Source organism: Vanessa tameamea, chromosome 5, assembly GCF_037043105.1.
Source record: "Vanessa tameamea isolate UH-Manoa-2023 chromosome 5, ilVanTame1 primary haplotype, whole genome shotgun sequence".
Classification (NCBI taxonomy): domain Eukaryota; kingdom Metazoa; phylum Arthropoda; class Insecta; order Lepidoptera; family Nymphalidae; genus Vanessa; species Vanessa tameamea.
In genome coordinates this window covers 11631226-11648558 of record NC_087313.1, presented here as the reverse complement: position 1 = coordinate 11648558, position 17333 = coordinate 11631226, and the positions used below count along the sequence as shown (strand labels likewise).

The 17333-nt window shown below is 32.8% G+C and overlaps 1 protein-coding gene across 2 annotated transcripts in view; it reads right to left on the bottom strand.

The window, feature by feature from the left end:
* Hr39 (Hormone receptor-like in 39) overlaps positions 1–17333 on the bottom strand; it is a 32090-nt gene that overhangs the window by 7279 nt on the left and 7478 nt on the right. The window contains exons 1-3 of one of the 2 annotated variants that reach the window (XM_026628765.2): positions 1273–1405; positions 691–1174; positions 309–424 (exon numbers count right to left, since the gene is read on the bottom strand). In XM_026628765.2, the coding sequence (XP_026484550.1) occupies positions 309–424; positions 691–787 (213 nt within the window). In that variant the 5' untranslated portion in view covers positions 788–1174; positions 1273–1405. Of the gene's footprint in view, positions 1–308; positions 425–690; positions 1175–1272; positions 1406–17333 lie in introns of those variants that run through there. The other variant, XM_026628764.2, reaches the window with a different exon arrangement.

Here is a 17333-nt window from a genome sequence, read left to right as displayed (position 1 = left end):
CCTAAAATCTGTACTGGAATAACATAAACCATTTTTAGCACCACTATTGTTAATGGTGACTAAAATTTTGCATTCCTTGTGCCAGTGATCATAGTGGCTTTTTCACTCCCTTCAAATGTTTGGTACTAGAATAATTGATGAGTGGGTGGTACCAACCCAGCTGGGCATGCTCAAAGCCTTAGCACTATTCAATTTTTGTTTTAACTCTAGCTGTTCCACTAGAGACGTGATTGCTGTTTCAGAATGACATGAAAGTGTTTTTAACATCGCGGTTATGTAACGGACTACGTTTAGAAAATGTATGTTACCTCATACTGATGTTGCGTGAAATCGATTTTGGAGATTTCAGCATCAGTAGAATCCTCATCATGAGGTTCTGAAGACACGCTGATGCGTACTCCACTCGAGCTGTAGGAGAACTGACCTAGAAATTATGAATCATATTAAGACTATGTTTATGCAAACTTATCAATAAAAACATATATTTATTTTTTGTACCAATTGTTGGTAAGTAACGTAAGTAAATAATATAATTTCAATTTATTTTTGATATTGTTCATCAACTCGATCTCAATTCTAGTACTTTGTTGTATGCGTTAAAATTGTTCTTACATTATTTTTTTATATAAATAAATATATGTTCGGATAGTTCGCGTATTTATGTCATATTTTTAGTGATATCAATCTTACCGTTGCTAGTTTCCGGACCAGACATGCTGATGGTTGTGACGGAGACATGTCCCCCTTCCACCTTCACCGCCTCCTCGCTCGACATCGCGGTATTCATAACCACGCAAATTACAACTCTATCATTACCCGCAAACAATCGATATAACGCTTGTTCACCTCACTACACTATAAAGCACCATGGGCAAGCATTATTGTCTATGTAAAAAAAAAACTTCCAAAAATACTCGTTCGAAAATATTTAACTACGCTTGTCTTTATTGCATATTTTTTTAGAAAAATATTTCTTTTTATCCATTAATCATCTTGCGTCTCTGGTCGTTTTTAAGGCATCCGTGGGAATCAGTCTTGAGATGTCCCGCAGGGATACGGAATTATATTCACATAGTCTTTGTCCTTCGAAGTCGGAAAAGCGGAGAGCGTGTACTTCTTTCAAAGATGCATTAGGATGTCGACAGGAACTCGATGAAACCAGCATCTTGTTAATCTGAAAATAGAAACGATTGATTAATATTTATTCATTCATAAATAATTATTTAATAGTAAAACTATCATTGTATGATTATTTTAATAAACAGTAAGTACTTCAGTAGACATTAATTACAACAAAACGTAACACGCTCGACAAAGTTCACATTCAATACAGAATTGGTGTAAAGCTGTCGTTTCAAAACGCTGTGTTTGTGTACACGTACGCGACGACACGCATAGGGCCGTCGTGCCGCGGCCTTGCGACGCACCCAGTGTTGTGCGATAACGCGCAATATTATCGATAGAACCGAACGACCTCCAAGTCATTGGCATTATGTTTACAACGTTCAGTGCGAGGCTCAGGCGCGATAACTTCGAACATTGTAAGCACTTACTGAATGAATTTAAAATTAAAATCGTCGATGTTATCTTTTTTTAGATTTAAACGCTCACATGACCAGACATTATTTTTTATAATTTAATTAAACGTAAAATGCATTATGAAAGCATGGAAGTTCGTTATATACAATTAATGTTTAATAAATAATGAACTTAACAGTGAAAATGTATGTATTTGTCGACAAAACAGCAGTCACTAGTACGAGAAGGTGAGTGGGGGGAATTGTGCGGCCTTCACAGAGCCGGTTGTAGCAGCCGGGCGGTCGCGAGCATTTCGCCTTTCGCGCGAACTGGTCCGCCGCTCCCAATACGAGCTAGTCACTCCAGTACTTGATAAGTTAGATGAATGCCTTAAGTTAAAAACCTTAATATTTCTAGGGAACTGTTTTCCCGAGAGATATCAAGATGCAGACTATCGCAACAACTTTCGAAACAACGGTCTTTTTGAAATTTTTATTCACATTTTATCTCGTAAGAGGTTAATGGTTAAGCAAAAACCACTTTGATTTTGAAACGATATCTTAAATGGTCGTAAACGATAGTCTAACGAAGGTTGAATGAACATAAAAGGATGGCTACATATCAAAGAGTGAAGACTGTCTGGCGCACCAATTAACGTCCAATAGAGTCCTTTGCCCCCAGACATTTCTCTGTTATCATTATCAGGCAGACGTTGCCTTGGCAACCACGGTAATTGCCAATTGCATATTGCAACTAAAATTAGCATTACTAGAGAGACGAAAATCTAAATTACCTTATGAATAAAAGTCCTTTTGTTTTCTGTAAACGATATTAAAAAAGTATATTGATTGACATTGAAATTTTAAATTCACGAAACAAATAAACATAATATCTTTTACATATTGTGCAATGTGTTTATAACTTTGTTTATGATGCGATAAAATATGTGTTATCTCTCTTTTTCGTTTGTGATTTGGCGATAAAAGAACGGGACGTACGTATTTCGGTGTTTTAAAAGTACGTCCGCTTAAAACATGGCGTCATCGCGGCCTAGACAAGGCCGAACGGTCATTTGTACGTCAGACGATCAGCTTTGTCTGTAGGTACAGTGTATTAAACGGATTACTGATTCGAACGACACGGAAAATTTTCGTATTATATTAGTACCGATTTATTATTTAATTGCTTTAAGATTTATCGTTATGTTTATAAATTAAATTACAAACTGAGTAGATATGTAAGTATATTTTTAAAAGCGTTATTTAAACAAATATGAAAGGTTATTAATATTATAGTTTTATTGCTGTCTTTTAGTATAAATATTTATTAATTGCAAATATATTGTAAATACCTAGCTTGGCTATGTGATCGGCAATGTCCTTGTGTTGTTCAAAGTTGTCGATGGACGCGAGACGAGGCGTCGACCGATAATTATCTTAAGGTCACTATATTATCAGCCTGACGTAAACATCGTACCATGCATTGCGATAATGTTCCTCCGAAAGTCAGGTGCACATCGGTTTCGTTTTTTTTTTGCAAATTCTAACACTTGACAATCACTAACATTTATTATTACTGTATGATATCACTTTTTTTTTATTATTTAACTAGCTGTAACACTTACATTCCGAATTTAAAAAGTCAGAGCTAATAAGTTAATGGTTCGAAAGTAAACAAAATGTAAGAATCTCATTAACCGTCATTGAGATCAATGACTTGGGTAATAATTGACTTTATAGTTGGTACTGTCCGTGATAGTTGGTGTATTGAACTCAGTTTACGCAGACTAGTCGGTAAATTACAGTTCGATGTTTCCTGTGTCCTTGACCGCTATGATTACTGAGGTCGTCTCTCCCTAGAGTACGACGCACCCTGTCACCCACGCCGTCACTAAAATAGACGAGGTAAATACTGAATACATCGTGCTTGCTATCTGCTAACCAAAGGACAAAGATCTCCAACTAGTATGACGATTCATTCTTATCAAGGCCGTTAAGGTAATTCATACTGAATATCCTTTTTAGGAAGATAAAGACACAATTAAAACATTTTCAATGAACAACCGTTTAAATGTGGAGATAATGTTTAACCGTTTGTTTTTCAAATGAACATATTTTACAATTCAGTCTTCACTTATAAGCTTTAAAATTTTAAGAAATATAAAATTATTTCGTAGGAGGTGAACGACTTATTTAATAGACGAGGCAGTCAGAGAACTCTTCTTTAACCACGACGGACAGTTGTTGCTGCCAAATGATCTTACTGAACCGAAAAAATCTATGCGTTTTAGTAATTTCTTTTTTTGTTGATTAAATGTTTTACACTTGACAAATTTCAAATATGAAAAATGAAATAATAATAATAAAAGTAACAAAAGAAAATAAAATCAACTCTAAAAATCGTATTAATGTTATTTGATTAATGAGTGTTTTGAAACAATTTGTCATCGACTTTTTGTTATTGTAAATATAATTTTGAAATAATTTATGCGATATCGATATATTTCGCAGCGCCAGACGACAGCTGTCCAAACGCAACGAACAAATAACGTGAATTGGAAACTCTACACAAAATGTAGTACACGTTTACTTTATGACTGGCATTTATTTGTTTTAACGCCGCCTGAGGTCGCGAGTAACTGTCTGGGCTGCGTGTCGACAAGGTTTTACGATAAAATCAACGAATTGCGATTATCGATGTTGTAATCTGTCCTGTCACTGCACTAGTTGTAGGTTATTTGTGCGCTTTGATATATATTTTTTCATTATAATTACCGGCTTCAGTTCCCGGAAAGCTTTTTTATTACTTTGAAATTGATATTATTTTTTGTTATAAACGTGTTATTAATATCAATTTATTAAGGGACAAATTATTAATAATTAAGAACGATATATACCTGAATATTAATTTTAGAGTCTAAAAGATTATTATAAAAATTACTGTAACTAAAAATAAATGTCTTCCTTCGTTATGATAAATATGTATTTCGAATAAAATTGCTTAAATTTTTACTTTTTATTTTTATTAATACATGGTTTACATTAAACATCATATGAGTTTCGGCCTTAGATATACAATTCTGATCTAGTTAAGACGTACCTAGACTAGATTAAAGTCTTATTACAATTACATTGCTATAATTGGAAACCTATCAAAAGTTGATTATAATTTAATGTTATCAGCAAAAGAAAATCCTATAAACCGTAATTGCTAAAAGATTAAGTAATTACTTATATTAGCCCAATGCTAGGAATTCCACCTAATCATTATGAAAAATCATAAGACTTTTTGTGATATTTGTAAGAAGACATACCGCGCCGACTCCAAATAAAATTGGGATAAGGGCAGGTCACCACTGCTAATAGACATTAACACTGTAACTAATATTAACAATTCTCTAAATCGCCTACATACACTGGCTCACTCACCCTTCAAACCGAATCACAACAATAATGACTATTGCTGTTTGGCAGTTGAATATCTGATGTGTGGGTGGAACGAAACGAGTTCCGAGACTGGCTTGACGATATGGCCCTGCCACCAAGAGTGACTACGCACGCATTTTTCGAAGATTTTTCTTTCTTCTCTTATTTTTATTTTTGTAATTGACAACACAAAAGCTCATCGAAAACTAACGAGGAAAAGTAATAAAATTGGTTGGTTGTAATAATACTATTTATACTAATTAGTTAATAACTAGACCTAGTGCGCTCTGGTACACCGGAATACCCACGAAAAACATAAGTAAGACACACTCGTTTTTTTTTTTTTATTTTTAGTTTTTTTTTTTTAAATCAAATCGTGCATACATAGGCTTCATATTGGCCGACTCTAAGGTGAAGCAAACAACCTATAAAATAAGTTATTAACGTACCTATTGTTATATAATTGGTAGAAAAGACAATGATTCAATCTCGTTTGTTGTAAAATGATTTCACGACTGTTTTCTCAAAAAGGAAATCTTTCATAATCAATGCATAACCGCATTTTGTAACGACCGGCGCGGCGGCGCTACCAAACGGTTAATACCTAATAATCAATTACCTATTTGTTAAACATGACGTCTGTGTAAAGATACATATATTGTCGTCATATAAGTAACATTTTTTTTCCTTATTGAAAATTGACTATCGTAAATGTAAACGCGATCGTATTGATCGAGTGATTCCAGAATTGTAAATTGATATATCTTCTACTTTGAAAGAAGGTATATAATTGCGTTCTTTTTTTTTGATTAATTTTTTTTGGCACACGATCGAATATGAAGCGGTGTCATCGTCGGCGTTTGAGCAAATCCACAGTTTTAACCTTTTTATGTGATTATTTTACAATGTAATGAGAAAAGATTGTAAGCATACAGCCATTAATTAACACAAATATATTAAAATACTAGCTGTACCCACGACTTCGTGCGCGTCAAAAAAGCTATTATTGTAGATTAAGTTACTCCTTATTATATCAGATATTTGCCAGTGAAAGTCCCGTCAAAATCGGTCCAGCCGTTCCAGAGATTAGCCGGAACAAAGAAACAAAACTTTAAAAAATGTTATTTTGGTATATATGTACCGTGTATAAACACATTTGCATTAAGTAAAAAACGGTTATTATAATATTAAAAACAGACACTCAAATTTTATTATATGTATATAAATGTCCGATTGAAACCTGTATAGCTCTATACAGCTAATTTTAGCAAATTGACATAAATAAAGAGTATACAAAGAAACGAATTTTTGATACTAAAATTTGAACTCTGTTAAAAGTAAATGGTTATTTTAATAGTGTTGTTTACAAAATTTACACATAATTTAATCCGACTGAGACCTCGCGCTACAAACTAAAGGTTTAACTTAACGAGTATTTCCTTTGACATTCGCCGCAATAGATTACTTTGATGGCAGAGAGTTTGCCATTAAACGAATTTATAATACCATTTGCTCCCTAACTGTTTCTTAAGATGATATTGTCGAGTCCGCTTTTATTAGCCCATTTAATATTCGGATTTATTTTACATCTTCGTCTCTCGTACTACCGAAGGTTGACATGCAGCCTATCACTATATCGCGAGGAAACCTGCATGTGTCTAATTTCAACTAAATTGTGCCACATGTGAATCCACCAACCCTCATTGGAGCAGCGTGGTGGAATATACCTACTCCTAACCTTCTCCTCAAAGGGAGAGGAGGCCTTAGCCCAGCAGTGGGAAATTAAGTAGTATATATTTTGCAAGTTAGAAGAGTCAAATCAAATTCGAAACCATTCTTATGGCACGTTGCTTTATCTTCGTATAACGATATTTATTTTTCCAATGACAATTGAATTTATGATGTTTAACACTTCTATCATTCCTTCTGTGAGATTGATTTCGTGTAAAGGGACGGATGTGTGTAACAGGCAACGCGAAGCGCGCGCTATTTGATTTGACCAATGAGCGCGCGGTGCCTGAGTTACCATATGCCAAGCAATTTTCCGATTGGATATAATGTTAATGTTGCTTATTACCAAGTTGAGATGTCAGATGTTAAACACCATAGGCGACTACTGGTTAGGTTCGCTGATTTTTGTTTCACAACTGAAATGCCCGACGGGTAAATATCCTATTATTGGAATTTAAGCTGTTCTTTTACTTTTTACGCTGTAGAATTATATATTTATTTCAGTAGCTCTCGCAAGTTCGATATACGTTTATTGATTTATATATTATATTCATATCTAATAAATCCTCTGTTCGCAGATACTTTTAAATTTGAGAATAAAAACAGCTGTAAAATCCTTAATCTGTATCACCCTATCCAGTTTCGAAGACACAACCCTAAATACACTAATATTGTTACCGTATCGTTATTATTTTTTTTTTATTTATTTATCATACGATATCTTATGATGTTGTACAACAATTATACAAGACACGTTTTTTTTTAAATTCTATCTCCTTGGAAAATGCAAAGGTTGAAGGTAACATAACATTCCAAATTTAAAAACGAAATTCATTAAAAGCCATGTTTATTTTTTTAACATTTTGCGCAGCGACTCTATAAGAAAAAAGCTTAATATAATTCGTATATTAATTGAAATTTGCTTAATGCAGAATGTATTTCGAATTGTAACGTAATACTTGGTATCCATAAGTCAATATGCCAGCTAATGCGACTATAATGTCGCGCCGGTAAATGTAGTACACCTTGGCTTCAGCAAGAAATGTAATTGCTGGCTGGCATGTTACTGCATATATCTTGCCCAATTCGCATTTATCAGACTGTGAAACGTTGAACCGATGCAGCTGAGCCTTGCTGATACCTTCGTTTCTTAGAATCATGACGACGCCTGCCATAATTAAGTAAATACAAGAAAGACGTCCAGTTTTTTATAAGAGAACATTAATTTAATAAATGATAAATTAAAAAGATTTTTAGTCATTAATTATGTGGTGTTTCGCAGAATGTTTAGTTTTATACAAATGAGTATTGCTGGTAGCATCCGATGGTTTTTAACATTGCTTATTTATTTATTTTTGTAATAATACTCGTTTTACGAGGACAACACGAAGATTACTTTGCGAGATTATTTCGTTAATTCTAGGAATTTTATGGTTATAAATGTGTAAGTTCGTCTGTGACAAATTGATTGACAAATAATTCTTTAACACAGATTAAATATTATTCATTCAAAGATAACTGATTTCATGATTTTATGTACTTACCAGTAAGTATGATATGTTTTGAGAACTTATTATATTAATAACAGCTGTGACAGAAAAAACGTATAATAACAATTTAATAATTGACGTAGTAAGTGATTGTATCGTTTTGATTGAATATTGTATTTATAAGTGCAAAATAATTTGATTGGAATTAATCATAGGTATTGCATTACGATATATATATAAAAAATCAGTTTGTACTCAGTACATACAATATATATATAAAGCAATTAATAAATTGATAACAGATTACTATAAAATATAATTTTCAGAACTTTATAATAAGTAGATTAAATAAATAAATAAGAAATAGTCATTCAGAATCAACCACAAATTAAAAAAAATGACTACATTCCAAATTCGAAATAAAAGGGTTGACAGTAATATCTGTATTTTTTTTTGTTTTTTATTACGTTATTTAGAAGCTGAGATAGAGACGCGTTACAAATATATATAGATATCTTACTGAGACTTAAATACCGGTCATTTGACCTCGGCACTATTTACGCTACGAGTGCCCTGTCATTTGTCGCTACGCGGGAAATTTTACTGTAACAGGTGATTTACGCAATAGGCCGAAAATGTTCAAATCTCAGTGCAGTATTTACCTTTGAAATTAAGTTGCACATTTATAAAAAAGCAAAATAGTTTTAAACTATGGCTAATATTATATACTTAAACGCGAATTCATTATATATTTGATTACAATTTAGACCGGTATTTGGTCCAATCTCTACATAGTTTTAAACCAAGTCGCTTCCCGCCTTTATACTTGATCTTTTAAACTACGCAACGGATTTTAATGCGATTTTCATTAATAAACAGAGTGATTGAAGAGGAAGGTTTATATGTATGTCTAAATTTCAACTTGCCAAGCCGGAAAAGTAGGTATTTTTCTTTTGATCCTCAATTTAAAAGTCGTGTATAGTCCCTTATTGTACCCGTGTAAAACTGTTAACTGTTGTAAACTGTTAACCGGAGCCGGACGAAAAGCTAGTGTATAATAATCCGTTACTTCTTTCTGTTTTCATACATTAGAAAAATAAAGTCCGTTAAAAAACAAAGTCCCTTATCACACAGTTTAAAAGTAGAAGACTTTTAATCAGATTAAATCGATTGATTTACAAATGAAATTACAGTTAACTATAAAACCCCGATAAGTTAACGTACACAAACTTTGGAGTTTAATTTAAGGTAAAGATTAACATAGAATGGCAATCACGAAGCAATCGTTTTTCCGATGATGTCTAATCCAAATCAAGCCTAACTTAATGTATTAAATTTTTTCAGTTGGATGATTATATTGTTTGTTTTTTAGCGATTAGTATTCAAAGCAAAAGTATTCGATATTGGCAAAGCATTTTACGAATTACGTGTTGCGGTTTTTCAAATAAAGTATTAAATATAGGCACTTAGTTGTCATTGTCAATACACATGTCTTCCTCTTTAAACTTCCTGCACACGATGGTACCAGAATTTCAAGTAGCAGCTTAAATTAAAAAAAGGTTTTACATTTTTTTTTTTTATTCTTCTTACAAATGTCAAAGAACTTGGTGAAGGCTTCAGTTAGTTGTCTTTGAATAGTGCTCGTCATTTTTTGTAACACAGAAATGTATTTCAATATAATTCATTTTATTATAATTAAACGCTCAATTACAATATAGGATTTGATTTTCATTTTGTAATATTATTTTCCTCGAACTGCGAGAACGGAATGTTGACTTTTGGTGCGCATATTGCAGATATGGGGTCAAAGCATTAATTAATTCTTATACCTACATTTATCTAACAGCAATGAATCACTAAATCGTTGCCTTGTAGCCTTGTCGAGTCCGGTACTAACAAAAACTAAGGAAAGGAAATTCCTAGTGACCATTACTATTTGTTTATTTTTATATTTTTTATATGTCTTGATATGTAATATCATACGTCTATTCCAATCGAAGAAGCAAAACTATAATAAAACCTTAGATTTATGTATTTCATGCGATTTGTTAAAAGTTCAGCTATATTGTACACTACTAACAGTTCTCGATTAATACATATTTTTTATAATACAATACTATTCCGCTTAACTACAAATATCCACTTTAATTTTACTTCCAAAGTTTCGATGACAGGTTCGTCCATGTTTGAGAAGCGTATTTTTCTAAAATCCATAATGAATGTCATTGATTATTTATTCAAGCTCGACCAATGATATCGCGGCAATTCGATGTCAAATTTTGTTTATTTAACTTTTGTCCTCTTGTGTTTGGAATAGATTATACATAGTTAAAGCCTTAATTTTTATATCGTCTAAAATCATATGTAATCGAATTCCCGAAATTAAAATTCACTATTCGACAGCTTTACGTTTAATATACTTACATATTTTTTTTTAATTTTCTCTGCCACGCAATAAAATCAATTAAGCCTTTTAATTTATACAATTGAAGCCTTGAAAGTTATATTTTACGACTTCGTTATAAACACAAACAAATTAACTATAGTAAAAACTTAAAAATAAGTATATCGCTCGTCAGTTTAATAAGATATTATGATTATAAACTAAGTTAAACAAACGCATTTTCGCAACACGGAATCAAACGCATCGAGGGCACGATACCGGTACCGAGCAGTGACGAGTAAGGGACGGGGGGTACAGTAACGAGTTGGTGGGGCGTACGGTGACGGGAAGAGTATGAAAATGGGTCGCTGCAGCCGCATTCCGCGAAGGTTGACACCTAACGAGCGAGCTTTATAAACGATTGTTTTGTTTCTTGGAAGTATTTGTTAAATGTATTATCGATGAAATTGTATCCGAATTTTTGATGAAATAATTTATTAATATTAATCCACCGATGTATCAGAATATATCTACATTAGTATTTAACTAATGCACATTATATATATAACAAAAAGTTCTTACTGAATAATTATGAAATTAAAAGCAGTTTCTTTTTTTTTTTAATTTATTAACCAAGGACGCGGACTTGTTTTTACGTTACAATCATATATATTTTAGCTAACAATACAATTTGCATAAATTAATTCAGTGATGTTGTGAACGTATTGTTAAGTGTAAATTACAATCATTTTAGATCAGGCTGTACTAAGAGCCTTCGAATAAAAGAATAATGTATCGCACTGAGTCATCGCGTAGGAATCGAATTATTTAATCTAGTGTTGACTCCGTAGTTAATAGAATGAAGCTATTGACCTCGACATAGTGCAATATGAATGTTCCTGGGTAAATTTAAACTATGATATAGACTAAAAACTCTTTGGTTATATTCGTGTCACGCGTCTAGTCAATATTGATGCTTTTTTTACCTAAAAAAACTACTTTAATTGTTTTTTTTTTTGTTATAAAATTTATCTTTCTATCAATATGTAAGTTTAAATATTTACCTTAATTTTCTTCATCATTTTTATTACAATCATCTAACCTTATAAAGAGTTATAAATATTCAGACCGGTCTGAAAGATGACTAATTTAATCGACGTGGACGAAATAGGACAAAAACCGTCATCCGGAAATAGTTGTATGCTTTATCATACTTGGCATTTAAGATGATCTATAAAAACATTTATTAGTTCAGTTTCATCTAAAAAAAAAACTAATCAGCATTGCAATAGGTACCTGTTCTCATCATCATATTTGCATGCCTTTGCATTGGTTTGCATTTTTTCCATTCAATATATACTTAATTTATATAAACATGAATCGTATCGTTTAAAAATATATGTAATCCTATAGCTTATTGCCTATTCCGATTGAATTAAGAATAAAGATAAAAAACCTAATGTTTACGTATTCCATACAATTTAATAGTAGCTACATTTTACACTACTAAAGGTTCTAAGTCAATACATATTTGTTTATAATACAACAGTATTCCCATTTCTACTAATATCCGCTTTAATTTCACTACCAAGTTCCGACAACAGCTTCGTTGACGTTCAAAACGTAATTTTTTCGTCAATCCAAGCTCTCGGCCAATGATATCGCGGTAATTCGATGTCAAATGTTTGTTCGGTTTTTCTCTAATATTGGTGAGAATAGGCTTTAGATGCAAATCAGACGCCATTATACTAATAGTTATTAGTAATTTAAGTTTTGATTTATTTGAATTTTAAATGGAATTAGGTGATTAAAAATTATTTAATTGCAAATATTAATTATATCATTATTGTAAATGCTTGTAGAGGAGTTTTTTCTTTGGAGGGGACGAGAAAATGAGCCACCTGATGGCGCAATAGGATACATTATCCATTCCTTACATTGCCAATGTGCCACCAACACTGGATTAATTATGGCGCCAATATCTTTGGGCACCACTTATCATCTTATATGGTGGTCCATTAATCCAAACTCCCATATTAATATGAAACTCCTCTCTCCATAAATGATTACACACTAATAAAACGAAAAATAAAGTTAGATATATCGCAGTCCAAAATCAATTAAAAATATCTTAAACATGAAATAATAAAGTAATTTATTTGTTAATTAAATAGAATCAATAATAAATAGGATTCGTTCAGACAATATCAGATAACTATGACTAAGAGATCAACACCAAAATCTCGTGCCGGTGACTCAAAACAAGAAGTAGGTACATAATACGAAATAATGTAAAGGCACGGCCACAATTAACACATAACGGCACTGACAGTTCTAATAAAAACTGTGACAATTAATGCACGTTACGGTATTGCAGCATTTGTAAAGAATGAACAGAGATATTAACATTTTTAAAATAAGAACGAGAGTTAAGATTGTGATCGTTGATATGAGAGGTTAAGAATGCAAATAAATAACAAGGTCACTTGGTGGTAGGGCTTTGTGCAAGCCCGTCTGAGTAGGTACCACCCGCTCATCAGATATTCTACGGCCAGATAACAGTAGTAGTATTGTTGTGTTCCGGTTAGAAGGGTGAGTGAGCCAATGCAATCACAGGCACAAGGGACATAACATCTTAGTTCCCAAGGTTGGTGGCGCATAGGTGATGTAAGGAATGGTTAATATATTTTACAGCGCCTTTGTCTATGGGCGGTGGTGACCACTTACCATCAGGTGGCTCATATGCTCGTCCGCCAACCAATGCCATAAAAAAAAGGTCATTGGTCAATATAAAAAGTACTCTGAAGTCTGGAAGCAGCTTTAGAGTCAATAATCTGTTCATTATATAAAAATTCTGAATCTATTACAATGAAAAGTATCCAATAACGTATTGTATATTGGATTCGTATTCAAGATTATCCAGAGGGAACCTCAAGGATCGGACAAACAAACTTCTAAACTCGTCAAAATTAACCGATTGCAATTATTTCCATATCAATAAGACGAATCATTATATACCTACTTAGCATTTTATTATTGTAATATAAAACAGGAACGGAAGATATATAATGCTATATCTACACATTTTTTCTAATTCTTTATTTTGTTAACTATACAAAATTTAATCTAAATTCGTTCAGCGCCTTAAGCTGTCGAGGTAGGTACTTTCGCGTTTATAGTATTAATATACATAGATAATATGGTAATTATTACTGCAGGGACTCTGCACGACACGGGCAGTACTAACATAGCCTAAAACAATTTTGGTAATTTTTACTAATACACAGTTATATTCCTAATACGGTAGATGTCAAATTCGTATTTCTCAACTCGAACTCAAGGTCATTTAAAAATTTCGCATTGTAACCGAAGCTTAGCACATGGCGGCGCCAGTCAAGACCTGTTCCCGTGCCGTGAGTCACGCTGTAATGGGTTCCTCGAATCGAATTTCGAATGGTTGAACCGTTGTGAAACCTCCGAGGATGTATAAATGGCTTTCTCGTTCAAGGACTTATGTAAATGCTATAGCTCTTATTTCATTAAAATAAGGTTCATAATACTTATCTATTCCTTGTACATATATCAATCGAATTACAATATATATTTTAATTCAGTTTCAGTAGAACAAACTCTGGAGTATACCCACGCGGCCTAAGCGGTAAAATTAATTTTGCTATGAAAGTTACAGAATTATACACGAATTTAACATTAAATTTATTTATTACCTCATTAGAGTAGGTCTGTGTGTGTTGTTTATAAAAAAAATAATAATAAAGCATTGAACTCAAAGACCGATCGGCGGCCTTTTACTTTTAATGACGCAAGCCGGGGTCAGAATGTACGTGAACGGATGAAATTTGAAATCTTGCTACGCTCACCTGACCCGTTCGTTTTGCAATCGACTCGACACTTTTAATGTTTGTACTTACATTTGATATCAAATTACTTTGAATCTTTTACTTACAATTTCCCATTTCTAGTCCTTTGAGACTACAGTGCAACAAGGGCCCAGGTGCAAGCAGTGTTCTGATCTTCCCCTCCAAAAAAATTGTGTTTAAGATTTTAATAGTTCTTCGTCGGTAAGGTGCCCACCTTACCGACGACCTAAGCCCATCATCAGCGCTGCGGACTCGGGTCTTTTTGCACTCTCTGCGCCCTGGTTTAAAACTTACGAAAAACGGTTCACAATTCGTAATCAAAATATATAAATATTTTGTACGTCACCCATAACTTTTTTTTTATACATAAAATGATTTTGATTAAAATAATTAGGTTCAGTATACGTAATACCTCCATGGTTTCGTCTTGATTTCATTGTTTTGAACGATGTTAAGTTTTTATTTATAGCATACATTCGAGCTCTTTTTTTTAAATGAAAATACGTTATTAAACAATAAACAAGAGTACCTACTGAGTACTGCAGAAAGGTTTAAGATATTAGCAAGTAGAAAAAAACAAATAAACTCTTCTCTTCATAGATGATAACTCAGTTAGTCTTGGCTATACTTCAAGTTTAAAACTTTAAACCCACGATCTTCGTTTAAGATCAACACGTTCATTTAGATAATAGACATATTATAGCCTATTTTCTCATTTAAAACTCCGGGATGTTTTTACAAGTTGGTATCAAAACGATGCAATCGCACTATATTTACAACAATAATATTACGAGTATCCTGATTGTTTATTTGAATATAAACAATGACAACCGTAATAGCCCCGAGAAGTACAGAAAAACTTGTCATTTAGTTCATTAACGCGTATTAATCGATAAATCATTGTACAGACGACGAAAGTGTGGAGTTGGCATTCGTTGATTTTCATGCTGGATAAGTAATAATTCAAATAATAAATCTACGTAACTGATTGTCTAAATAGTCTATACTGAGATTCTTGTCGGTTATTATTGGTAGAATCTACCGATGGTACCTTTGAATTTAAAGTAATATGTCCATTCAAAAACGTTCCCAAGAGTCTGTTTGAATAAATTTTATTTATTAACAATTATATAATATTTAGCAGACCACGATCATGTTTTTAATTAGTTACTTGGTTTTTGCATAAGACTGTCTACAGAAATAGCTCACTCAACCATTTTTTGTAACCTAATATGTCTTATTTAATATCATTTGGAATCAAAGCTATTAATGTCATATTCGATTAAAATGTTTTTTGTACATTCCATGTTTAAAAAAACGTCCATATGTTTCACTGTGTGCGTGTTACACACACAAATATATATAATTATAATAAATATCTGAACCATTTTAAATTTGGAACTAGTCCAATAATCCAGAACCATAAGATCTTAAGGAATAAGTTAATAATTACAGTTCCATATTAATATTGAATACAAAATATCGTTAATTTTACTTAACCTGCCTTTTCCCCCGTTGTGTTATTTCACGTTACAATTCGAAAATGGAATATGACCTTTAATACGTTTTTAATTTCTAATTTGAATTCTGATTTGAATGTTATTAAGAAAATCAAATCAAAATATACTTTTTTCAAGTAGACCTTTACGAGCACTTTTCAATCGTCATTTTTCAGAACTGTATTAAACGTAACGCTACCACCGGTACAGAGAAGAACCGGCAAGAAACTCGATATTTCCAACATTTTAAAGACAAGCTAAGTCAGTTAAATACAATCATTTATAATATATCGATTCGTAATTACTTTAAAGTCAACAAATTCACTGACGACGAGATAAATATATAATATCATTACAGTATCACATAACGGTAGACGATGCACAGAATAAATATCTATGTCGTACGGGAATCGTGTCACAACACTACCGCTAGGGTCATAGTGATGTGCTCCAGTAAATACGAGATCAGTCACCTAGAGATCCATCGATTACAATAATTGTAAGGAGCGACACTATTCGTTTTTTTTATTTAATTTGAAATTGTCATAGGTTACTTTGAATTATATCGCTTTTTAAATGAACGTTGCATTTTGGCACTTGAAAAACATGTCATGAACATGTCTAGAAGGTTTGATGCTTACTCCATCACAATGTTTTTATGCGGGTTGGTGGTTACATAATCGTGGCAGATACTCAACCACCACATATAGGTTTCCTCACGATGCTTTCCTTCACCACCGAGTACCAATTAAGAACACAGTTTCATTTAGCATGGCTTTGTACAAGCCCGTCTGGGTAGGTATCACCCATTCATCAGATATTCTACCGCCAAACAGCAATACTTAGTGTTATTGTGTTCCAGTTTGAAGGATGAGTGAGCCAGTTAAACTACAGAGACAAGAGACATCACATCTTATTTCCCAAGTTTGGTGGCACATTAGCGACTTTTGGAATCGACAATGTTCTTTCAGGACTAATGTCTATGGACGATGGTCATCACTGGCCATAAGGTGGTCCATTATATATATGCATTTTATGAAAGAAAAAAGAAAGAAAAGACAATTACTTAATCAGAGCACCCCTTAATAGTCTGTTTTCCTGCTATCAATAAGTCTAGTCTCAATAGCTTAACGTTAAACGAGTATTGTCGATCCTGACCCTTGAGGCTATTATTGTCCATTCCGAGTACAAATTTAACACATTGGTAGATGATTTATAAAATGATTCATGAGGAAGGTGTTGGTATACAGCGCATTACGGTTTTGTGTAACTTGGCTGACTTGTACGACTGGGAGCTTCACTAGCGTACGCTGTGTAGTTCGATAAAGTTATATGTATTACAACATAAACGTTTTAAAGGTGGGAATTAACTAATATAATATTTTAAAAAAATATTACGATCAATGCCT